Source organism: Zootoca vivipara, chromosome 14 (genome assembly GCF_963506605.1).
Source record: "Zootoca vivipara chromosome 14, rZooViv1.1, whole genome shotgun sequence".
In the NCBI taxonomy this organism is placed as follows: domain Eukaryota; kingdom Metazoa; phylum Chordata; class Lepidosauria; order Squamata; family Lacertidae; genus Zootoca; species Zootoca vivipara.
Genome location: NC_083289.1, coordinates 45,312,987 through 45,337,549, shown reverse-complemented (window position 1 = coordinate 45,337,549; position 24,563 = coordinate 45,312,987). Strand labels below are relative to the sequence as shown.

The 24,563-nt window shown below is 46.7% G+C and overlaps 2 protein-coding genes across 6 annotated transcripts in view; one reads left to right on the top strand and one right to left on the bottom strand.

The window, feature by feature from the left end:
- Positions 1 to 10,002, top strand: part of PLA2G10 (phospholipase A2 group X) — a 15,435-nt gene extending 5,433 nt beyond the window's left edge. Inside the window, exons 2-4 of the mRNA XM_035131504.2 lie at positions 3,675 to 3,840; positions 6,771 to 6,877; positions 9,192 to 10,002. Coding sequence (XP_034987395.1) covers positions 3,675 to 3,840; positions 6,771 to 6,877; positions 9,192 to 9,340 — 422 coding nt within the window. The 3' untranslated portion in view covers positions 9,341 to 10,002. The remainder of the gene's footprint in view (positions 1 to 3,674; positions 3,841 to 6,770; positions 6,878 to 9,191) is intronic.
- BFAR (bifunctional apoptosis regulator) lies at positions 9,829 to 24,563 on the bottom strand. 5 transcript variants are annotated; one of them, XM_035131499.2, is made up of 9 exons: positions 24,404 to 24,562; positions 21,960 to 22,018; positions 20,535 to 20,862; positions 18,533 to 18,734; positions 15,885 to 16,054; positions 15,371 to 15,515; positions 13,607 to 13,777; positions 11,562 to 11,764; positions 9,829 to 10,822 (listed from the first exon to the last, which is right to left on the bottom strand). In XM_035131499.2, exons 3-9 carry the CDS (start codon positions 20,792 to 20,794, stop codon positions 10,630 to 10,632), a joined length of 1,344 nt encoding a protein of 447 aa, XP_034987390.1. In that variant the 5' UTR covers positions 20,795 to 20,862; positions 21,960 to 22,018; positions 24,404 to 24,562; the 3' UTR covers positions 9,829 to 10,629. The 5 variants fall into 5 exon arrangements, with proteins under 5 accessions (XP_034987390.1, XP_034987393.1, XP_034987391.1 ...); XM_035131502.2 differs by lacking the exon at positions 24,404 to 24,562 and adding an exon at positions 24,201 to 24,393; XM_035131500.2 differs by lacking the exon at positions 21,960 to 22,018 and having other exon boundaries at positions 24,404 to 24,563.

The following is a 24,563-nucleotide window of genomic DNA, read 5'->3' as shown; positions in this document are numbered from 1 at the left end:
CAAGTTTGCCAGGAAAAGCATCTTTGGGCCGTCAGGTGCCAAAGGAATTGTTTCTAACTTCCTCCTGAATGTTAATAATCCAGGAGCAAGGCACACCTCGCCAGGAAGAGCGTTCCATAAATGGGGAGCCACCACCAAGAAGGTCTGGTCAGTGCTAAGGAGGCAGCACCAGTGGCGGCGCCACAAACAGGGCCTGGCTCCTGGCTTATTAACATTCAGGCGCCCACCCTGTGGAACGCCCTCCCAGAAGATGTCAAGGAAATAAACAACTATCTGACTTTCAGAAGACATCTGAAGGCAACCCTGTTTAGGGAAGTTTTTTAATGTTTGATGTTTTATTATGTTTTTAATATTCTCTTGGGAGCCGCCCAGAGCAGCTGGGGAAACCCAGTCAGATGGGCAGGGTACAAATAATAAATTATTGTTAGTATCCTTGCAACAACCTTGAGAAGAACTATGAAACTCTGTGGCTGAGGGGAGATTTGAACCAAAATGTCCAACACGAGAAGCCAGAAACTAGCAACCCTGTGACCTTCCTGGTGTCATTAGAAGTCCTATCAGCTTCAGCCATCTTGACATATGGTTAGGGATGGTAGTGGAACACCCTCCCATCAGATGTCAAGGAAAGAAACAACTATCTGACTTTTAGAAGACATCTGACGGCAGCCCTGTTTAGGGAAGGTTTTAATGTTTGATCTTTTATCGCTATGATGGTGGTGATGATGGTGGTGGGAGCCGCTTAGAGCGGCTGGGGAAACCCAGCCAGATGGGCGGGGTATAAATAATAAGTTGTTGTTGTTGTGTTTCCTATCATCCCTTGGCCATGCTTGCTGGGGGCTGATGGGAGTGTTCATGGAGGACCTTGCTGAGGTGGTCTGAAGGAAAGCAGAGCAAGACGTTTGGCTGCAGGAGTTGCCGGAATTAGGCATACAAGACGCCATCCAATCACCTTAGGGACTCCGCTCTGGATTGGTATATGGTTTACTGCTTAGCTGCACTGGCTCCCGGTGGAGTACAGGGTCAGGTTTAAGGTGCTGGTTTTGACCGTTAAAGCCTTATGCGGCTTAGGACCCTCGTACCTATGGGACCGCCTCTCCCGGTATGCCCCGCAGAGGACATCAAGGTCCACAAATAATAACATGCTGGAGATCCCGAGTCACAAGGTGGTTAGGCTGGCCTCGAGCAGGACCAGGGCCTTCTCAGTACTAGCCCCGACCTGGTGGAACGCTCTCTCTCAGGAGACTAGGGCCCAGCGGGAGTTGTCATCTTTTCGTAGGGCCAGCAAGACGGAGCTGTTCCGCTTGGCCTTTGGACTGACTCAGTCTGACCCCGGTGTTACCCTCCCCTAAGGTTTTATCCTACAGATATTTAAATGAGGTTGCACTTGTAGATTCCAAATTTTTAAATTGAATTTGAACATAGTATTTAATCTGCATTGAATTGTTTCTTTTATGCTTGCTTTGATATTCTTGTTGTTAGCCGCCCTGAGCCTGGTCTTGACTGGGAAGGGCGGGGTATAAATATTATTATTATTATTATTATTATTATTATTATTATTATTATTATTATTTACTTCTCCTGAAGTTGTCCCGCAAGGCAGTAAGTGGGAACGAGAGAGAGTTCAGAATCGGGGGCCCTTTGACTCGTTCTTTTAGCTCTGGAGAGCTGTGCCAAATCACACACCTTTTGAGGTTTTTCAGTCTGCTTGCACCCGGCACACTTATCTCCTTCTGAGTAAGGCAGGTTTCAGAAAGTAGACATTGCCCACAGTAAGCAAATAAAAGGTGCATTCCCCAAGTCAGGTTCTCACGCCCTACCCAAAGCAGAGTGACTGGATGGAACCTTCACTTTCTCCTACGAGGCCACAAGTTCCAACTTCCATCTAGACAGGGTGAAATGTCAAATTTCAGGCCGACCGGTCCCACACAGGCCACAGAGTGCTTGTCTCCCCCTGACTTTAGGGAGGTACTCTTTCCTTTAAATCATAGTAATTATTTCTAAATGTGCCTCTGGACATAACACTTAAAACTACTTGCATTTTGTGCAGATCATAGAATCATAGAGTTGGAAGAGACCACAAGGGCCATCCAGTCCAACCCCCTGCCAAGCAGGAAACACCATCAAAGCATTCTTGACATATGCCTGTCAAGCCTCTGCTTAAAGACCTCCAAAGAAGGAGACTCCACCACACTCCTTGGCAGCAAATTCCACTGCCGAACAGCTCTTACTGTCAGGAAGTTCTTCCTAATGTTTAGGTGGAATCTTCTTTCTTGTAGTTTGACTCCATTGCTCCGTGTCCGCTTCTCTGGAGCAGCAGAAAACAACCTTTCTCCCTCCTCTATTGACATCCTTTTATATATTTGAACATGGCTATCATATCACCCCTTAACCTTCTCTAATCCAGATCCACAACATCTTTTTTTGGGATTGCAGAAGGGGGGCACCTGTGCGCTTGCCCCAGCCAAGGGAAATAGTCATTCTCTCTCTCTTTCCCAGTGGCAAAGCACTTTCAGCCTGTGGACGGTCTATCTATGGCTCCTTGGAGGAGGATCTGCTTTGCGTGCAAAAGATCCCAGGTTCAATCTCTGGGATCTCCAAATAGGGCTGGCATTGTCCCCTGCCTGAACCCTGGAGAGCCTCTGCCAGTCAGCTCGGCGGACAGGTGTTCTCCCTCGGCAAAAGGCAGCACCCTCTGTCCCTGTGCCCTTCAGCGTCTTTTATGTTTTGCTGACAAACCGTGTGTGCCAACACGTGTGCAATCTGGCAGTGGGCACAGCTTGGGAGAGGCAATCGTGATGTCAGGCGTAGGTCAGCAATGAAACCACAACTTGCCCAAGGCCAGCAAAGTTAACTCTTTATCGAAGGAAACAAACCATAGCTCATGCCTAGTGGTCTCAGCAATTCTTTCCAGGAGGTCTTGCCCCAGTGAGGCCGTTGTGAAGACTGAAGGTTCCCACCTTCCCCCAACTCCCCAAGTCTTCTTCCTTCCCAAGTGATCTGAGGCTCCATCGCCTTGTCTCTCATTGCTCTGCCCTCTTCATTCCTCTGTGTGTTCTGGGAGACCAGGGAGGAGGGCAGCTTCTTGCAGCGGGACAGGGAGATTCCCTGGCTTCATCAGCAGCCTGGCTCATCTCTGTCTCATGGCCTCCCCTCCTCTCCAGCCTCCGCTTCTGCATCTGAGTCAGGACTGTTGTTCTCTGGCACAGACTCTCCCTGCTCACTAAACCCTGTGGCCCCTTCAGCTTCCGACACCTCCTCTTCCCAGTCTGCTCCCTCTTCTCCCTCTGACCACTCCTCCTTGTACCACCACCGCTACCTGCTCCGTCACCGGGAGCATGGCTGGCGTGCATCCCAGGGTGTGTGGCGTGCATCCCAGGGGGTTTGGTGCGCTGCTTGCAGGGGGCGTGATGAACATTGGGGGGTGCGGCAAGTGATGTGTGTCCTGGGGCATGTGTGGCGAGCGGCGAGGATCCCAGGGTGCGCGGCAAGCACTGAACATCCGGGGGGGGCAGCCACAATGTCACCCTCCGGATGGCATCCGGGGTGGCCTGCTCACTCTGCCCCCACCTTCGTCCTCCAGTGGTCCCCAGGCCACAAGAGGCAGCCTGCTGACAAGTTCTTCTTGGGGAGAAAGGGCTCTACAGATCCTGACCCGGCTGCTTTCCTTTCCCTAGCTACAGGAGGCCCCTTGGGAAACGCTCCATCGCGGACCCGCCGGGGACTCCTCCAGCTCGCCGGGGCAATCTTGTGCACCACACAGCGCTCGCCGTTTGCCTACATGCGCTATGGTTGCTACTGTGGTTTGGGAGGCACTGGCTATCCCAGGGACAAAGCAGACTGGTGAGTAAGAGACTCGGCAGGTCAAAATATCTGAAATGTTCTATTCCAGAAATGCCTTCTTTTCCACACATCTATCTAACGCGAGTCAAACGTTTTGGCTCCTGAACGCCGCAAACCCGGAAGGGAGTGTTCCTGTTTGCGAACGTTCTTTGGAACCCGAACATCCGATGCGGCTTCCGATTGGCTGCAGGAGCTTCCTGCAGCCAATCGGAAGCCATGCCTTGGTTTCTGAATGTTTTGGCACATGTACTTGGGTGCAGAGAAACAACATGAAATGTGATGTGCATCTGTTGAAGAGATTGCACTTGAAAATGATCAAAGGGGTGAAATCTCCATGGGCGAAGGTTCTGGGTTTCTGTTACACTTACTTTTGGTGTCCATTTTTCCTCTCCTGCAAGTCATTTTTCGGGACAACTTGGAACTCTACACCCCAAAGTTAAGTGGGGGGGACGACACACGGTCTTGAATCTAGAAAGCCTTTCCTGTTCAAGTTTTTTCATTTTTTTTATTTATGAATTTATAAAAGTACAAAATACAGAACTGAAGAATAAGTGAAAGAAAAGGGAGGGAAGAAGAGGAAAGAAATAGATACATTACATCAGTGCTTTTTTTCTTTAAAAACGTTTAGGGGTGCTCTCATTTTGACTCAAGAAAATCACCATTATATGGTTCAAATTGGGGAAAATAAATACAGTAAATGGACAAAAGTACAGAGATTCACAAAAATGTTTAGGGGTATGCGTACCCCAGCGTCCCCCCAGTGTTCCCCCAGAAAAAAAGCACTGCATTACATAAATCCATAATTCTATTCCATCGACTTCCCGTCTATCCATCCATGGCTTCCTAAAGTTTCCCATTCCTGCTGCATATTCTATTTTTTTCTAACAATTTAAACATTCAAATTATTCTCATTATAAACTATAACTGTTGAACTTACTCCAAACCGATTAAAGTTCTAACATTCTTACAATGGTTTTCTAGGTAGTCAACAAATGGCTTCCATTCCTCTTTAAAACCTTTCACTTCTTGCTCTCTAATTTTGCTGGTTAAGCTTGCTAATTCTGCGTATTCCATTAATTTCATCTGCCACTCCTCCTTTGTAGGGACTATCTCCTCTCTCCATCTTTGTTCATATAGGATTCTCGCTGCTGTAGTGGGTATACATAAACAAATTTGTTTGTTTACTTTGTACCTCGGATCTCATTATTCCAACAGGAAAGCCTCTTGCCTCTCTCCTCTTTACGTTTTTGGGGACAGTGCGCCCATCCCACAAGCTTACAACTTAAAAGACATGGCACATGAGGAAAAAAGGACACGAGGGTAGAGGAGAAAAGCTAACTCAGATGCCAATCTTTAAAGTTAAATAGAATGTCTTGTGGGGCCAGAGCAAAGCTAAGCAGCTTCAAACTTCTGGATGGGAAGACTCATTTAGAAATCTAAATAAGCAAACAGGAATATCATAGCTTTTGCATAAATGAGCCAGTTGAAAGAGAGCACTCCCAGCCAAAAGTTTGGAGCTGCCTAGCTTTGCTGTGGCCCCACCCCACAAGACATTATATTTATGTAACTGTAAGAATTGGTGCCTGAGTTTGTTTTTCTCCTCTACCCTCCCCGTAATTTTCCTTGTGTGACATGTCTTTTAAATTATAAGCCTGTGGGGTAGGGAATAATTTTAAACGAGAGACTAGGATGACAGGGGAGGAGCGAGATTAGACCTTCAAGAAGAAGGATGGGGGAGAAATGCTGTACCTAATTCACACTTTGCAAAACTATTTGGAAACTGACACGGCTATCCTGTGAAATGGGCCCTTCTCCAAATTTTGTAAGGCAGTTCTCAAACCTAATGTATGTAGAATGTAGATACTACGGCAAAGTGTGCATCGAAGTACATATATTAGTGAAAATAACAGACCAAAAGGCACAGAGTTTAGGGAAATTGCCTGCAAAAACGTATACTGCCTGGAAAACTGCGTACAAAAAAATGCATACTGGGGGGGGGGATGACTTTTTAAAAGAAAGGTGGTGAAACGAACTTAAAGTTGGAAGAATGAGACACGGAGATGGATGGATTCAGCCAACAGCCATCCCTATTCCAGAGACAGCGAGTCACCTGCCACATCAGAATGTGCAAACTTGGAAACTGCACCGGATTCTCTGGCTAAGGCCAAACCACTTTTCCCCTGTGTTTTGGGGGAAATAACCCACATCCTTAGGCAGTTCTAAAATAAAAAACCGTCGCCCAAACTATAGCCATCTGTACGGGATATATATATTTATGGCCATCTGGTTGCTGCAATGTTTGAAAACAAGACCTCCGTTGCTTCCCACAATCTTGCAAAATGAGAAAATGTGACTTTAATCGCTATGCTCGGGGCACAGCTGGGAGGGTGGGGCCCATGTCTCCAGCTGCTTCCACTTGCCCACTGAACTTCTCCCAGCCCCAAATCCAGACTAAAATGTAGGCTAGCAGGTCAGCTTCCTGTTGTTGTTCTTTCGAAGGCGTGGAGACGGCAAGCTGGTGCTTTGATCCTCCCCAAAAGAAGGCCCTCCTACACAATTCGTATGGCCAGGAGTCGAGAGGAAGGCTACTTTTCCATAGACTTGGAAGCTCTCCCTTTGCCTAGAGCTTCATGGCAGCGGTTGGCTGGTTCCCAGAGGGCTTACGCATAACAGAGATGGGGAATACATTGGTTTCCGTTTGTATTTAAACCTATCTAATTTGCGCTTTGTGGGAACTGAAATGTGGCCGTCCTGCAGAGGTCACACTCCTCTGAACATTGCATTGCAGGGATGAATGAATGAATGAATGAATGAATGCTTTGTGTCTCTTCATTTGCCTTGCTTTAACTGTATGTGCTGATGCAAGCCGCCCGTAGGGCAATGTGCAAATGCTCTAAAAACAAAGCCATCCTCTCTTCTGGGGCTGGCAGGTGCTGCTTCGAGCATGACTGCTGCTACGGGGAAGCCGAGAAGGAGGGCTGCTCGCCCAAGCTGCAGAAGTACACCTGGGAGTGTAAGAACAACTCGGCCAAGTGTGGTGAGTGGATATTCCCATTGCGGGGAGGAGCTTTGCTGCCACGATGGCAGCTGCATCCAGTGACCTCCCCTCCTGCCCTCTCTTAGGATGCACTTTTAAGAGACTCATTCTGCATTTTGCATTTCTCCTGAGAACCAAGGGCAAAGATTGCCCACTTGAAACTGCCCGATAAGCTGCTCCAAGCAGGTTGGCTTCAGAGCTGGGTAATGTCTTCTTATAGGTTTTATCCCTTTGGATTTAAGCAAAACTGGGCTTTTTATTTTGGGTAATTTACCCCCTACTGCCTGGGAGCTTTCAGTTTTACTTAAGTCTCATAAATCCTCCCCTGGTTTTGAATTGTTGTGGAGAAGTGACCTTGAGTCTTTAAGTTTCTTTTTCCTTCTGAGGAAGCTGATAGATCATTTACAGTGAAACGAGATTTTCAGCCGGCAACTTGTTAAGGTTTATTTGAGTTACCCTGTTTCTCCAAAAAATAAGACGTACCCATAAAATAAGCCGTAGCAGGATTTCTAAGCATTTGCGCAATATAAGCCATACCCCGAAAATAAGACATAGTGATATAGGCGCAGTTCTGGAGGCCGCCAAGGAAGAAGCTAGGCTGGACATGTAATTAAAAAATAAGACATCCCCTGAAAATAAGCCACCGTGTGCTTTTTTTGAGGAAAAATAAATATAAGACGGTGTCTTATTTTCGGAGAAACCGGTATTTATGTTTCTTTGAGTATTTAATTATGGTTATACATTAGTTAGTTTAGCTTCACTTTAATTCTAGATATCTCGTTTTAGGGATCTTTCACAGTTCTGTGCATGGAGATTGGCAGCATTGCAGCCACTAATTGCCCCCTTCATTCAGGCCAGTGGGCATATCTGCTAGAAGCAGCCCTCTTTGCCTAGGAGCTGAATGCAATGCTCGGCATCCTGACACCAGGCCCTGCACTGCAGGGAAAACAACACGGCCCCAATTGGGCTTGGATTCTTTAGCTGTGGTTCCTGCATTGCATGGGGTTGGACTAGATGCCCTCTTCCAACGCTACAGTTCTGTGATTCTAAGGCCCAAGAGATATTCTAGCTGTAAGCAAGGCATTTCAGAGAGGTGTCCTTGTCAAGATTAAGCAGGTGTGGGGAAACTTCCTGATGCTGCTGAATTACAACTCGGACCTTGGGAATGTCATGGGATAGTTCAGTAAATATGCAGTTTTTGTGTGCGACCACTGTCAAAAAGGCAAATTCCATGCTAGGGTTCATTAAAGGTAAAGGGTAAAGGGACCCCTGACCATTAGGTCCAGTCGTGACCGACTCTGGGGTTGCGCACTCATCTCGCATTATTGGCCAAGGGAGCCGGTGTATAGCTTCCAGGTCATGTGGCCAGCATGACAAAGCCGCTTCTGGCAAACCAGAGCAGCACATGGAAACACTGTTTACCTTCCCGCTGTAGCGGTTCCTATTTATCTACTTGCATTTTGACATGCTTTCGGACTGCTAGGTTGGCAGGAGCTGGGACCAAGCAACAGGAGCTCACCCCGTCACAGGGATTCGAACCGCTAACCTTCTGATCAGCAAGCCCTAGGCTCAGTGGTTTAACCCACAGCACCACCTGGGTCCCTTAGGAAAGGAATTTATCACCAGGCTGTTATACAAATCTAGGGGGCGACTGTATTTGGAGTACAGTTCTGGTTGCCTCGCATCAAAAGGGATATGGAAAAGGTTCAGAAAAGGGCAACTGAAATGTTCCAATGGGATGGAGAGGTGAGGAAAGATGGCAGCTTAGAGGAAAGGCAAGTAAGAGGCAACATGATAGAAATTTTTAGGATAATGCATGACGTGGATAAAGTGGATAGAAACTTTTCTCCCCCTTTCGTAACACTGGAACTTGTGGACATCTATCAAAGCTGATTCAGGATAGATAAAAGAAAGGACTTCTTCACTCACTGCATGGTTAAACTGTGGAACTTGCTCCCACAGGAGGCAGTGATGCCCACCAACTTAGATAACTTAAAAAGAGGATTAGCCAAATTCATGCAGCAGAGGGCTGTTGGGCTGCTAGATGGGAATTGGGAGTCCAGGGCACTAGGTTAAGGGAGACTGCCCTACCCGCTTACAGTGGGACTTACTTCTGAGTAACCACACATACTCAGTGTTTCTGTCATTCCTAAAGACCCTGGCCCTCCAGTTTTATTCAAAATATTTAGTATCTAAGTAAGTATTTCATTCCCTCTCGTTCTACTGAAGGCCAGAAAAATCTGCGCTCTGGTACCCATTTCGCAATGTCCCGAATGACGGGCTTGATTCCTGGTCTCCCTTTTTCTTTTCACAGATGATATAGAAGACAAGTGCCAAAAAATGGCTTGCGAATGCGACCGTGACGCAGCCAAGTGTCTGGCGAGAGCCCCCTACAATTCCAAGTATTTGTTCTGGCCGGATACTTTATGTGGGTCGTTCAACCCTCAATGTGAAGATGATTAAGAAAGGGCGTCACTTGGGCCAGACTTCACGGACATGGGACGTTCCCCTCCTAGAGTCACCTCTCAAAAACAAATCAAAGCGGCTCTAGATTTCACCCAGCTTTGGATGGGTGTTGTCTAGACACACACATCAACTTCCAAATAATTTCAGCCGTTCTTCAAGCAAGAAACGTTTCCCCAAACAGAAGGGGGATAACATGCTCCAACCCATCTCCTTGGCTCAGGTGACAGAAGGCCCCCTACCTAACCTTGGTACATCTCATTTCAATTCAGTATGTGATATTCTCCTCTTGGTTATAAGTCTGAAGCGTTGTCCAGAAAGGACTCAGCCCCGAGAGTAACCATTTTCGTATCCTGTATACCCCAGGCAAACGTTTGCTTGACCATGAAACCTCAGACCAGCCTACCTCATAGGGCTGTTGCGAAGGGAAGAATGGGGAGAGGGACAAGAAGAACAGTGTTTGGTAAAAACGTAATACTAATAATAAATATTAGAAAAAAAATAATCTTCCGCTTTAATTCTTAAAAAGGTTCATATGCAAATCTGAAGATCATATCATTACAAACGCAGAGTCAAGTTTAATTTATAGGGGCACATCATTTAAAATAAAGCTAATCTTGGGTTTTGGCATACATTTAACGAGTGGCAACAGGAGGCGTTCATCTACGTACAGGAAAAAAGCCCACCGTCTCACAAATCAATTGGCATTTACGTGCAGAACATCTTTTCCCTTAAAAAAAAAAGTGGTAGCAGTTGGCAAGTAGATCTAATAAATCAATACAGCAACAGAAAGTACTTCAAATTCACAAACATGACCAGAGCTGTGTGTATAAGGAAACGAGGGCTGAGTCAGGATCTGAGTCATTTTTAGAAGGGTCAAGTGTCTCTTAAGGGTATACAGCTGCTTAACGTGTAAATGCAGGACTCGTTTTGCATGAAAAAGGAGCCTGACTGCTTAGATTTCTCATCAGGCTTCTTGTGCTGTACGGCCGGATACAGAGAGTGGCACACAAACGTTGGCGCTTTGTTTAGTCCAAAAGCAAATGTTCTGATTATAGGGAAATTAATTGTTCCTTCTCCTCGAGGAAACGCACCTCCCTTCAATTGTTGCCGCCGTCACAGCTTTGAAAAGGAAGACTTGCTGCAAAAGTAGGTGTGCCATTTTAAAAAAAAAAAATCACAAGTTTTGTCACGGTGGGAAAGAAAATTAAATTCCTTTTTTTTTGCCAGCTCCCTGCCACCAGATGGTTTGGGACTGCACAGCACAGTGCCGATCTCAGAACACGCCATCAAAGCACTTGAGTTTCCAAGCGACGGATTTCTTTCACCACAAGATCAATGTTTATAATTGGGTTAAAGTACAAAGCCCAGTAGAACAGGCAGTTGCAAACAAACTGAGGAATAACTGGCCAGAAAATAGCCATGAGGAGTCCCTGGGTGGACACTTTCCAGAAATGGCCCCACATCCGGTGAGGAATTGTCCTAGATGGGGAGGGAAAAGAGCAGATTAGAGCCCTAGATTTCCTTTCCGAGAGACCTTTGGAACTCTTGCAGATGCTGCACTAAAAACACAATTGTGCAACACACAACAGTTCAGGGAAAGCAAATGTGTTCAATCATTTACAGGAAAACGCCAACATAATAGTTTTAAGGAGAGTTTTAAACACGCTCAAAAAGGTAGCTAAGAGAAAGGAGGGAGTACCAAAAAACGCTCCTTTTCGTTTCCAATTAAGGTTGCTTATCTGGAGTCACATGCTTTCCACTGGAAAGCAATTTGCACAGGGCCTCATAAACGAGACATTTCAAGTTTACCTTGGGGGAATGAATGAATGAATGAATGAATGATTTATTTCAGCTTTAAGCTCATATACACATAAAAATAGGCACGGCGAACATACTTGCTTTACAATTAGTAGAAATAAATATAGAACAAAAAATATAATAATTACAGATAATATAAAATTAGGAAAATTTGATATCCAAAAATAAAAGATGCCTGGCACACCATTGCACGACTAGCTTTTCCTCCACTGAGCAGGAAGAAGCTGAGTCACAGCTGGGAGATGGCAAAGGAGGAACATCTCTATTAAGTGCAAGTTCTCTCTTTAATTTCCGCAAAAAGACACCGAGAAAAAGAGAGAGAGAAACATTAAAGGGATTTTATAGGTACAAAAACAGGCTTGCTAATTCTGGAAGGCAGGAGGGTCTGAGAGGGACTTACTTCAGCTCCCTTCTTGACCACAGCCTCCAGAAGGAGAAGAGCTCCAAGACAGAGAGCAGCATGGCGTTGACGATGATGAAACGCGACGTCCAGTAATGGACCTCTAACCAGTCCCAAGCAAACTCAGCTATTAGCTGGTAGGGCAGAAAAGAGTATTTCACGAAGAATTCTCGCCACTGCTTCCAAGCAGGCTCCTTCAGGTCCTGAAAGAGACAGAAAGCGTCCAGGAAAAAGCAGGTTCAAATATCTCTGGTTCAAATGTTGCCATCGGAATCTGGCTCTTGCTACTGGCATGCCCAACATTTACTGACCGCTTTTCATTGAAAGCAAATAAAAATATTTCTGCCCATAAGTGGATTAGGATCTCTCTCTCTCTCTCTCTCTCTCTCTCTCTCTCTCTCTCTCTCTCTCTCTCTGTGTGTGTGTGTGTGTGTGTGTGTGTGTGTGTGTGTTTGGTTTTAGCCCAAAGCAAAGCCATTTCAGATGGACAGCATGCTAGAAAAACACGCCTGTCAACATTGGGATACTGGCATGGCTCTTAAACATGACGATGCTGTTAATCTTGGAAGGAAGCATTTTCTCATTTAATGCTACAGTGGGGCTTAGCAGTCTGTACTAGGGTGGTCCAGGAATATTTCTGGCAGTACAATCCCTAGAGCGAGCACATTTTGTCCATACTGGATATATGCCACCTTTGGGAAACAGTTACCTTTTTTTTGCTAAGGACAAGCGAGTGTCTCTAAGCAAGCATAACATGAGGGAAAGGTACCATGTATTGCTGCAAATATCTTTAAAGGTAAAGGACCCCTGACAGTTAAGTCCAGTCGCAAACGACTCCGGGGTTGCGGCGCTCATCTCGCTTTACTGGCCGAGGGAGCTGGTGTTTGTCCGCAGACAGTTTTTCCAGGTCACATGGCCAGCATGATTAAGCTGCAGAGCAGTGCACGGAATCGCCGTTTACCTTACTTTGGGGCGTGCTTTCGAACTGCTAGGTTGGCAGGACCTGGGACAGGGCAACAGGAGCTCACCCCGTTCGAACCGCCGACCTTCTGATCGGCAAGCCCAAGAGGCTCAGTGGTTTAGACCACAACGCCACCCGCGTCCTTCATATCTTTATGCGGTGGCAATTACTGTAATGTATTTGGCGTCTGCCAAACCTGCAGAGGAACACAGAAATCTGCTTCACACTGAGGCCCTGCCTGCACCATTCATTCAAAGCAGTATCATTCCACTTTAAACAGTCTTGGCTTCCCCCAAAGGATCCTGGGAAGTCTAGTCTGTTAAGGGGGCTGAGAGTTGTAAAAGACACCTGCTCCCTTCATAGAGCTATGGTTCTAAACAGTGATTTAGCAAACAATCCTGATGTGTAGAGATATCCCATATGTTCTTCCAGTGACAAGCAATATTTTTAGTTGATTTTTTCTCTTTTCTCTATGCAGTCGTACCTTGGAAGTCGAACGGAATCCGTTCCGGAAGTCCGTTTGACTTCCAAAACATTTGGAAACCAAAGCGCGGCTTCTGATTGGCTGCAGGAAGCTCCTGCAGCCAATCAGAAACCACGGAAGCCGCGCTAGACGTTCAGCTTCCGAAAATCATTTGAAAACCAGAACATTAATTTCCGGGTTTCAATCGTTTGGGAGCCGATTTGTTCGGGTGCCAAGGCGTTTGAGATCCAACGTACGACTGTAATTGTGTTTTGTAAGAATCAGGAGTATTCGATTTTATATTTTTTCTTTATTATAATTTTTGATACATTTCTTTTTATTATCTTTTTATAAATGTGTTTGGATTCTAGAGCTCAATGTGTTGAAAACCTTCAAAAAGTTGTTAAATAAAATGAAATACAAAAGCACTCTGCTTGCTGCCCCCATGATGTTTTCCCCTTTTTCGCTCCTGGGGCCACTTCTCACAGAGCTTTTAGCGAGGGACGCTGATCTGCAGCCTCAAAGCATTGTGTGCTGCCCCCCGCAAAGCCCCTTCCCCTTTTTTTTTGGTGTTCGGGAGGGGGCATGTTCCCAAGGCGGACACCCCCTGCTCTTACTTACCAGCAGCTTTGCAAGAATGGCCTCCAGCTCCTCCTCCTGCACAGGGCAGATGGTGTGGAGGAAGGGGAGGAAGACGTCCGTGTAATCGAAGAGGTACAAGTACAGCATGGTGAGCCGAGGGGAGCTCTTCAAGGCGTACAACAGGAACAGCGACTTCCCGGGATGCACCGCCTGGAATGCGAGGAAAGGGGGGAGAGACAGCCGTTAGCTGGAACACATGAATGCACGAGGAAGAGCCAACGGAAGCAGGGGGGCTTCTGTGAAATGCAGCTTTGTCTCACCAACCTCTTCACCCTCCGGGCGTGTAACAAAATATCCGAGTCATATTAAGTAAGGGTCACATGAACCCTGCCTAACGGGGGGAAGAGGCTCTATCTTCTTCTGTTCCGATGCTTCAGAGATCAGAGGCGTCGCTATAGTTAGCAGAATGAGAGAGCGCTGCCCCCACCCAACTCCCTGGGGCAATCCTGCTCAACCCTAATTCTAGATCACCAATAAACCAGTTAAAAAGGACAGGTCCCAATACCAACTCTCCATTTCCCACATCCCACCACTGAGAAAACTGCCCATTTATTAATACAGTCATATCTTGGAAGTTGAACGGAATCCGTTCCGGAGGTCCGTTCAACTTCCAGAACGTTCGGAAACCAAAGAGCGGGTTCTGATTGGCCGCAGGAAGCTCCTGCAGCCAATCGGAAGCCCCGTCAGGTGTTCGGGTTCCGAAGAACGTTTGCAAACCGGAACGATCACTTCCGGGTTTGTGGCGTTCGGGAGCCGAAACGTCAGAGTACCGAGGCATTTGGGATCCAAGGTACAACTGTACTCTGATTCTATTCCTAAGTAAGTCCTGATCCATAAGAGATCTCTGTGGTTATATCACGACTACTCAGCTTATTCAGGGATAAATTCTCAAAACCCTTTTGAAAATCTAAAAGCCCATTGTCAACTGGTTCATCTCTGCTGACATGCTTGGAGAGGTGGAAAAAAACCCTCTAGATGTTGACAGGACCTGACCCTGGCAAAAGCCATGCTGATTCTACTCCAGCAAGGCTTGTTCCTCTTGCTTGGTAATTCTACCTGTTTAATGGTTTCCCCACTACTGACATTAAGCTAACCAGCCTTTCATTCTCCACGTCCCTATTATAAATTAGTTCCCTGTTATTAATCAGCAGGAGGGGATTTGCTCTGTGGATTTCTCCCTTCAGACCGGCCCTGCATCAACCAGCCCCAAGTGTAAGACATCATTAGAGCAGGCAGTGCGGAGGGAACCTGCCAGCATAAAATTGCACAATGGGGTGCACACTGTGGCATTTGCTCTCAGATGCAGGAAATTCCACGGAAATTGGGGAGAACCCCTGCTCCTCTGTAAAATGGCTTCAAGCCAGGCTAAGACACTTTTCTTTTATTTATGTATTTATTACTTTTCTATGGTGTTCATGGTTCTCCTCCCCATTTCATCCTCACAACAACCCTGTGAGGTAGGTTAGGGTAAGAGATGTTGACTGGCCCAAGGTCACTCAATGAGCTTCATGGCTGAGTGGGGCTTTGAACCCTGGTCTCCCAGGTCCTAGTCCAACGTTCAAACCATTACACCGCACTTGGGTGACACAGGCTGAAGACAAGATGGCGACCAGACTCAGAGCAGGGCTGGGTTACAGCGGCGACTCCGAGGATCAAAACACCACAGGGACAGAAGAGTGATTTGGCGCAGCAGCTAAAGGTCTACAGCCACTGAAGGCGGGACTTCCTGTAACACCCTCGCACCTTGTACTCCCAAAGGTTCTGCGGTGGTTTGACCCCCAGCATCTTCACGCGTTCCAGTTCCGTCATAATGGCCTTTCTGTGGCTACTGTTCTCTACATTGTAAGGAGCCTTTGAGAAGTCCTCGTCCGTGAGCGTTAACAGGAGCCTGAAAGACCAAGAGTTACCGTTACATGAAGGAAACGCCCTCTGCCCTGCCCCAAATCACGCTGAGCTACCAAGCTGAATATTACCATCAAGACAAGACGGGTGTGTGGATATTTGCACTGAGAGCAAAGCGCATCTCCCTACTCTAGAATTTTGACACGATCCTAGCAAGAGGACTAACAGGGAACTATTGCTAACAGCCACGCGACAGATTAAAAACTTACTTTGAACACAACAAGACTTTTATTTTTGTTTTGCCCCTGTGTTTACATCACCTGAGGAACACAAAATCTTTGATAAGCAAGGCACCAGGTACAATGAAGTTTCTCTCTCAATAATCTCAGAGCATCACCAAAGGGATCTTCCTCACCTCCCATTAACTCGCTCAAGTAAAAACCTCTCCTTGTAGAGGGAAGTCCAGGGTCCCAGCTGCTCCAGCCAGTGTACCACCTCCCCAGCGGTCCATTTCGCAACGGGTTTGTGGACGAGGAGGTCATCTTCCGACTCCCGGCTGCTCCAGTGATAGCCGAGCAAAACTACCTAGAAAGCAGTGAAGAGGGTCCATGACGGGTTATGCACAGCGGTGACTGGGGTGACTATAAAACATATTAGACATGTTTCACATGTTTAATACAAGAGGATAGTGCTGGACTTGATTGGTCAATTGATTTTAATTATATACTGCTTTTCCACAACGAGATGTGCCCAAAACAGCTTGCAGCAAACATTCAAAAGCATCAAAATAGAGAACACTGGAAATACAAATACAGTGGTACCTCTACTTACGAATTTAATGTGTTCCAAATGCACATTCGTAAGTCGGAAAAATTTGTAAGCCGAATCCCATAGGAATGCATTGGGAGAAAAAATTCGTAAGTAGAAAAAATCCTATCTAAACCGCGTCCAAGATGGCGGACGGAGCTCCGTTCGTAAGTAGAAACGTTCGTAACTAGAGTTATTCGTAAGTAGAGGTACCACTGTATTCTAAATACAGAACGTGCAAGTGAATTCAAAATGACAAAATCAACAATTTAGCAAACAGAATAATTTCAATATTAAAAAAAACACCCAATGTAGACTTAAGTACAGTCATACCTTGGTTCTTGAACACCTTGGTACTCTTATGTTTTGGCTCCCAAACGCTGCAAACCCGGTTTTCCGGTTTGCAAAACTTTTTTCGGAAGCTGAAAGTCCGATGTGGCTTTCACTTGACTGCAGGGAGCTCCTGCAGCCAATCGGAAGCTGTGCCTTGGTTTTCAAATGGTGTTGGGAGTCGAACGGACTCCTGGAATGGATTAAGTTCGAGAACCAAGGTACAACTGTACATAAATACAAAGCATTAAATGAACATTCACCAACAGTAAAGTTTCTGGTGCTGGCACTCCCAGGAGCCTGGCTTAAATACAGCTTGGAGGGGGAGATGACATACAGCTAGAAAGCCTGATAGCCAAGGACTCGATGAGTGACTCTGGGACAGGAACACCCTCCCATAACAGCACACCCCATGGGGCTGCTGAGATGATGATGGAACTCTGCACGGTGGAAGCACTAGGGCAGTGATGGCGAAACTATGACACGCGTGTCAGACGTGACACACAGAGCCCTCACTGCTGGCATGCGCCCCATTGGCCCATTCACACTGTTGTTGTTATCCCCCCCATTTGTTCTCCCACTCCTCCTACAGCTTGTCTCCGCTAGAGCTTGTCTCCCTGCTTTTAAAATCCAGATCCTTTGTTGTTGTTATTGTTGCTGGTAGCCAGAGATTGGTTTTTAACCCTTTCTGTGCTGTTTTTCTGACGCTTTGGCATTTATTTCTGTTCTCTTTCCCCCCCAAAAAAGGAAAGCAACTTTTGCACCCCCAAAAAAATCCTCCAAAACTTTGGTCAGCAGCTCCCCCCCCCCAAAAAAGTTCAACAACTCTGGGCACTTTGTGATAAATAAGGGTGTTTTGGTTTATTAAATACAGTTATATATTACAATTATACATTTTTGTTATTTAAACTACAAATATCGCGAAATTATGGTTTTTTTCTCGAAGTGACACACCACCCGAGTTATGGTCGGGTTTTGGCAAATTTTGACACACCAAGCTCAAAAGGTTGCCTATCACTGCACTAGGGAATATATTATGGGAGCCCTGCAGCTGAAGCCAACACTAAACGTCATGCACCATGTCAAACATTACTCTTCCCTCTGGGTACCTTTCCACTTTCCAGCATGTTCTTTGGGGACGTCCGCCTGTAGGAGGGGAAAAGAGGTGGAGACCTACCATCCCCGTGGTGGCCGCAGCCAAATGCCAGGCATCCCAGCTACCGCAGAGAAGGAAGGGCCAAAGCTCAGTGTGTCGGGCATCTGCATTGTATCTAGCAGGTCCCAGGTCCAATTCCCAGTGTCTCCAAATAGAACTGGGAATGTCCCCAGTCTGAAACCCTGGAGATTCATGGCTAATCAGGGTAGACAATACTGAGCTGCATGGATCAATGGTCTGACTCAATACAGTGGTACCTCGGTTTGCGCCCGCAATCTGTTCCGCGGAGGCGGCCGCTTGCCGAAGCGGTTGCTCGCCGAAGGCATGCTTCTGCGCGTGTGAAGTGCCAATAGAGCGCTTCTGCGCATGCACGCACTGCATAGATCACTGCTGTGCAGATCGCATCTGCGCATCCGACGCCGCAGAACCTGGATGTAAACACTTCCGGGTCCGCGGCGGTCGCTTGCCAAAGCAGTCGCAAACAGAGGTAGGTGTAAACCGAGGTTTGACTGTATAAGGCAACTACCAAAGGCAGACAAAAACCAAATCTAGCAGCCGCGAACCTCTACAGGCTTCCCTTCACCTTTCCTGCTCAAGGGAACTAAGATGGAGGGCAATAGGATGTCCTTTGAAATTTATCTGAAGGGGCCCATTAAGTCAGGAGACTTGTTAAGTTTTCTGCAAGTATACAATCAGCTCTTCAAAAACCCATCCTCAGCAAAACACTTTATTTCCCACCAGCACAGGGCTTTTTAAAGGGGGAGACTTACAGCCACACAAGTTAGCGCTGTCAGCACGCCGGAGAAAAATCCCCCTCCTCGAGGATTAATTCGCCCCGCAGTTGGAGCTGCAGAGGTCTGATCGCTCCCGTATTTCTGAAAGGCGGCGAGGCTGAGGGACGCGTCGCTGTTCTGCTGGATGTCATCCTTCCGCTGCTCGATAGCATCTGGAAACAGTTTTTCAATTGCATCCCTAGAAAAAGAGAGTGTTACTTTGCAAGACTTCTTCCTGCAGTTTGCGGCCAGCCTGTATCTGGAGAAGGGGCCTTCTCCTCTGCACTGAGATGGGGGCACATGGCTAGAATGCTGGGCTGGGGAGACCTGAGTCCAGCTCATCAGTTGTGAAGTTCGCTAGCTGTCCTCAGGCCAACCATACTCTCTTCTCAGCCTGGCCTACCTTACAGGACTGATAAATGAGCTACCATGAGCTCCATGGAGAATGAGTTGGGTACAAACTGATAATAACAGCAAGTCTAACAGCTGGCTAAACTCTTTAAACCGGGGGGTGGGGGGTGGGCAGGGAATCTTTTACAACCACATTATCTCAGGACAGGCTTCCCAGGGTGCCGGTGCTGGGCGGAGCTAGAAGCAGAAGGGGGAGGTGCAACTGATGTGAGTCTCACCTGCAAACGGGAGGCTGCATTCCAGCTATGCAAAAGACACACAAACACACCAACCTCCATTCAGGGAAGCAAGAGGTACAATCACCTTTCAAGGACACATTCTAGCTGCACAAAAATGTCTCAAAGAGGGCACAGGGTATGGTGTGGGGAGAGGCCTGGAGGAGCACATCTGGCCATTAGCCTGGAACTCCCCCTCCAGTAGTTTGAACTGAAACAGCCGTGGAAACCACCAAGCGAGCTCTACTGTGGTCTTTCTACCCCAGGGAAGACTCATGCAATACTGAAAATGCAATACTGAAACGCCAAGACTGACAGCGGAGGGCATTTAGAGGATCTAAGTAGCAAGCCTTTCCCAAACCATGGCATTAAGAACAGCAAAAGTAGAGAAGAGGGGGAAATGAGTTCAGGATATATATATATATATATATATATATATATATATATATATATACACACACACACACACACACACACACACACACACACACACACACACATATATATATATATATAAGTTGTGTGTCTTCGTTTCTCAATTTGATCCTTTTACATGGTTTTGTATGTATTGTGGTATTTATGCACTGTGACTTGCTGTTTTTACTAATTATAAAAGGTAAAGGTAAAGGGACCCCTGACCATTAGGTCCAGTCGTGACCGACTCTGGGGTTGCGCGCTCATCTCGCATTATTGGCCGAGGGAACCAGCGTATAGCTTCCAGGTCATGTGGCCAGCATGACAAAGCCGCTTCTGGCAAACCAGAGCAGCACATGGAAACGCCGTTTACCTTCCCGCTATAGCGGTTCCTATTTATCTACTTGCATTTTGATGTGCTTTCGAACTGCTAGGTTGGCAGGAGCTGGGACCAAGCAACGGGAGCTCACCCCGTCACAGGGATTCAAACCGCCGACCTTCTGATCAGCAAGCCCTAGGCTCAGTGGTTTAGCCCACAGCGCCACCTGGGTCCCTAACACTTTACTAATTATAGTTTAGCAAATATTTATTGTAATTGTTAGGAGTGAATTTCTATCCAATGATTGTTTGCTGACATTTAATTTCATCATGTACTATGAAATCGTACACATGTTCTAATAGATATTGACTATTACTTTATGTTGTTTATTTTAAAGTCATGTTTTTATTATGGCTTTTTTGCATTGGGTTGGATTGCTATAAAGTGTATGATCTTTGTTGTTTCTTCAGCTTGCAGTCCGCCTTGCGTATAGCAATATATACATTAAAAGTGAAATGAAAAATGAAAAGTATGAAAATCGTAGGACCAATGGTCCTTACTAAGCAAAGAGGGCAGACTAACATATCTCAACCATTGTATGAAGACCACATATCACAGTCCTCGGCTGCGCTAGAATCACCTGAGAAGAATGTTGACTTTGGGGAATCCTTCCCATTTCCCCCTGCATTCTGGACACTCGTTCTTCTTGGAAGACGTCCACCATAACGCCAAGCAATGCCTACAGAAGCTGTGCCCACAGTTCAAGGTGGTAGGATTGACGAGAATATCATAACAGCAATGGCAAGAGAATTCGCTGACTGATAGCCGCCGGCTGACCCCGGGAGAAGCAGCTGTCTGAACTTCCAGCCTCTCCGAGGGCCACTTCAAACCCTCCTCCATGTCTTCTTTGTACCTGCAGCAGACAGCAGAATACCAGCACGTCCCTAGATCTTGAAGCACGCCACAAGCTATGGGAAGAGAGTGAGCCCGTTATGTTTCTCCGTGAACACAATCCAATGTGTAAAGAAAAATGCATGGTTAATGGAATGAGATAGGTGGTGGTGGTGGTTGTTATTTATTAAATCTGTGTACGGTATCGCCCTTCATCCAAAGATCAAAGGGTGGTTCACAGCATAAAAATACAAAACGAGAACAGAACAAATAATAAAACAAAAAGAAACCAATAACCCCACTCCCACAAGCTCATTTAAAAAGCCATAGACTATTAATCAGCCCAACACCGGGCTGAAGAGGAACGTTTTCGCCTGGCACCTAAAGAGGCATAGTAAAGGTGGCGGGTGAGCCTCCCTGGGGGAGTATTCCCCAAAACGGGGAGCCACTACAGAAAAGGCCGGTCATCATGTTGCCACCCTCTGGACCTCTCGTGGGAGAGGCACACAAAAAAGGGCCTCATATGATAATTGCACGGTCCAGGTCAGTTCATTAGGGGAGAGGCAGTCCTTTCTTTCTTTCTTAATTTTTATTTACTTTTCAGACCAAACGAAACCCTAGGAGAAGGGAGACATTTTGTGCGGGTGGGCATGCTGGTCTCAGAGAACACAATTGTAGAAACAGAGAATTGTAGAGTTGGAAGGGACCGCAAGGATCATCTAGTCCAAATCCATACAATGCACATATATGTGGCTCCCCATTTGTGGGATGCTCTCCCCAAGGAAGTTCGCCTGCCACCTTCATTATACACCTTTACGCACCGGGGGGGGGGGGGGTTCCTCTTTAACCAGGCCTTTGGTTGACTGACATTCAATGCCCTTTTAAAATGTGTAGGGGGTGGAGGAATAATTGGGTTGTTCTTGTTTTTATTTGGATTGTGCATTTGCCGTTTTTATATTGTGATTTTTATCCCGTGAGTTGCCCTGAGACCTGCGGGTGGGTGGGGGGCTACATATTTAATAAATCATCACCATCACCACACACCTTGCTCTTTCACTCACAAATACCCCCAAAATGGATAAAAAGTGGGGAGGAGGAAGAAACATGGTTGGAAATCCATATATAAGAGTCTACATGCTTTCCTCCTCATGAAATAGAGAATCACTCTACATACCTGTGGTTGAATCCACACCTCACACATCTCTATTCCTACTAAGGAAAATTTTGTTGGTTCTAAAGGAAGAGATAAAACAGGTTGCTCACTTCAGCAAACAAAAAAACCCTCTTCAGCTGCTGTAAAGAATATTAATCAACAAACTGGCAAAAAGTTTCTCTCGCACACTTTGGAACATGCAAGGGAAATCCAATTAAAAAGTTAGTACAACTGCATGCCGAGAAAAGTTGCCTTTGTCTATATTCTCCTGCAGAAAGGGACTCTAATATCCCCTTTAGAAAATGAAGTCAGAAGCCCCAGAACGTTTGTTGTGTTTACTACAAATCTGGTTTCTTCCTCCCATGGGCTTTATGTAGAATTGGGAAAGTACCGTATATTTTAATGCCATGCTTGTAACACATGGGGGCGTGGCAGAGAGCAAAGATGCTGCTCACATGTAGAAGAGTTACACAATCCACACAAACTGTTTGACAACGGCTACCGCAAAACAAATGCAATCTACCTCTGGATGCCACTTGCTGGGGGGGGGGACACAGCAGAGGGGGGCTGTTGCCTTCAAGCTGTGGGTACTCGAAGGGCCGCTTCTGGAAATGAAATGCACAACTACCGTACACAGGACTACCATATTATGAGCTAGCAAGGAAGTCTTTTTGCTCTTCTAGGCCACAGGTGGGGAACCTGTAGCAATCCATATGCTGTTGGACTGCAATTCCCATCATCCCTGACCACTGGCCACTCCGGATGGGGCTGGTGGGATTTCAAGAGTCCGACAACATCCGGAACCTTCCCTTCCTCTGGATTAGATAGCTCAATCCTGAATTCAGTTAATATAGCAAACGAAGCCTCCATGCACAAGGACAGTCAAAAGTACCAAATGCTGGGAACAAACAACAGTGGAAGGTTGACTCCTTACATGCCTCCTCCTGAACATCCCAGAAGAATCTGCCAACAATTCTTGGAGGCAGCTTGCTGGGTAAATTAGGCACACTTTGGGCTGGCCCGGCAAATTCCAGAGTTTCCACACACATCCTGCCTCATGAAACCTGGGACCTGTAGTTTACAGGAACTGTAGTTTTGTGAGGGGAAATTTATTGTTCGGGGGGTTGTCTTAAACTTAGTGTGCGTATGCAGCCCTCCCTTTACAAACTTGTCTGGCACCAACACTGCTGTCGTTCTGGCACCCTTCAAACCTATTTGTTTGCTTAGTTTAAAATGTAAAGGGACCCCTGACCGTTAGGTCCAGTCCCAGACGACTCTGGGGTTGCGGTGCTCATCTCGCTTTACTGGCCGAGGGAGCCGGCGTACAGCTTCCGGGTCATGTGGCCAGCATGACTGAGATGCTTCTAGCGAAACCAGAGCAGCGCATGGAAACGCTGTTTACCTTCCTGCTGTAGCGGTACCTATTTATCTACAGTACTTGCACTTTGACGTGCTTTCGAGTTTAAGTGCTTTTTAAATTTGGTTTGCACCCTGCTTTGCTGATTTTTAAAACTGCCTCTTTTTAAAGAGCTCGGTTACTGATTTAATTGTTTTAAACTTATTTTGTGCATGCATGTTGTGCCTCAACGTGCCCTGCCCTCATATAAGTGCCCTTATGCTGAGAGGAAATTCTCCACCTGCGCAGGAACATTTAAATCCCTGTGTCATCCTCCTCCTCCTCCTCCCTGTCTCTGAACTCTCACCCTACCCAGAGAGGGGTGGGAGAAGAGCTGCAGGGAGAGAGGGAAACTCACTTCCTCTCCGACACCCTACCTGGGGTGGGCTGCTTGTTGGCAAACCTCCCATGTCGTTTCTCCTATTATTATACTATATTATTATAATTATTGATAGGTTATCTCCAACATTGTCCTTCTTAAGAGTTAGAATCATAGAATTATAGAGTTGGAAGGGACCCCCAGGGGTCATCTAGTCCGACCCCCTGAATGCAGGAATCTCCACGTAGAATTGTAGAGTTCAGGCTGATTTGATTTCAACGAGTAGCACCTTAGAGACAACTAAGTTTGCCATTGGTATGAGATTCCGTGCGCATACACACGTCTTCAGATACCTTCAGATAATTTTTTATTTTATTTTGTTTCGACTACGCCAGACCAACACGGCTACCTACCTGTAACTCGATTTCAACGGGTCTACTCCGAGCATAACTTACTTCAGCACAACCCAGAAACGTTTTATATTATATTATTACTATTATCACCATCATTATCATTTCTGGCTTGTGCCCGTGTAGGTCTTACTCACCGCAGGCCCGTCGAAATGAACCAACCTTAGTTCCTCCTGCCCATTACTTTAAACGGGTCTACTCCGAGTAAAACAACCTCTGTTGATAACAACAACAGCCGCGACGCCGCTTCGGCCTTTCCCTCCTCCGCCCCTTGACCACTTTGGGGGGAAGGGGATCCGGGCCCACCGGGCAGCCCCTCCGACTCCCTCCTCCTCCTCACCCAGCTTGACAGCGGCGGCATCTCTGTCTCCTCAGCTGAGCCCCGCCGGGATCCGCTTCTGGGCGCGCATGCGTGGTGACGCCCGACGACCCTCTTTGGCTGACGTATCACTTACGCACGGGCGCCTCTTTGTCGCCGAGAGTGCAGCGCCCAACCTGTA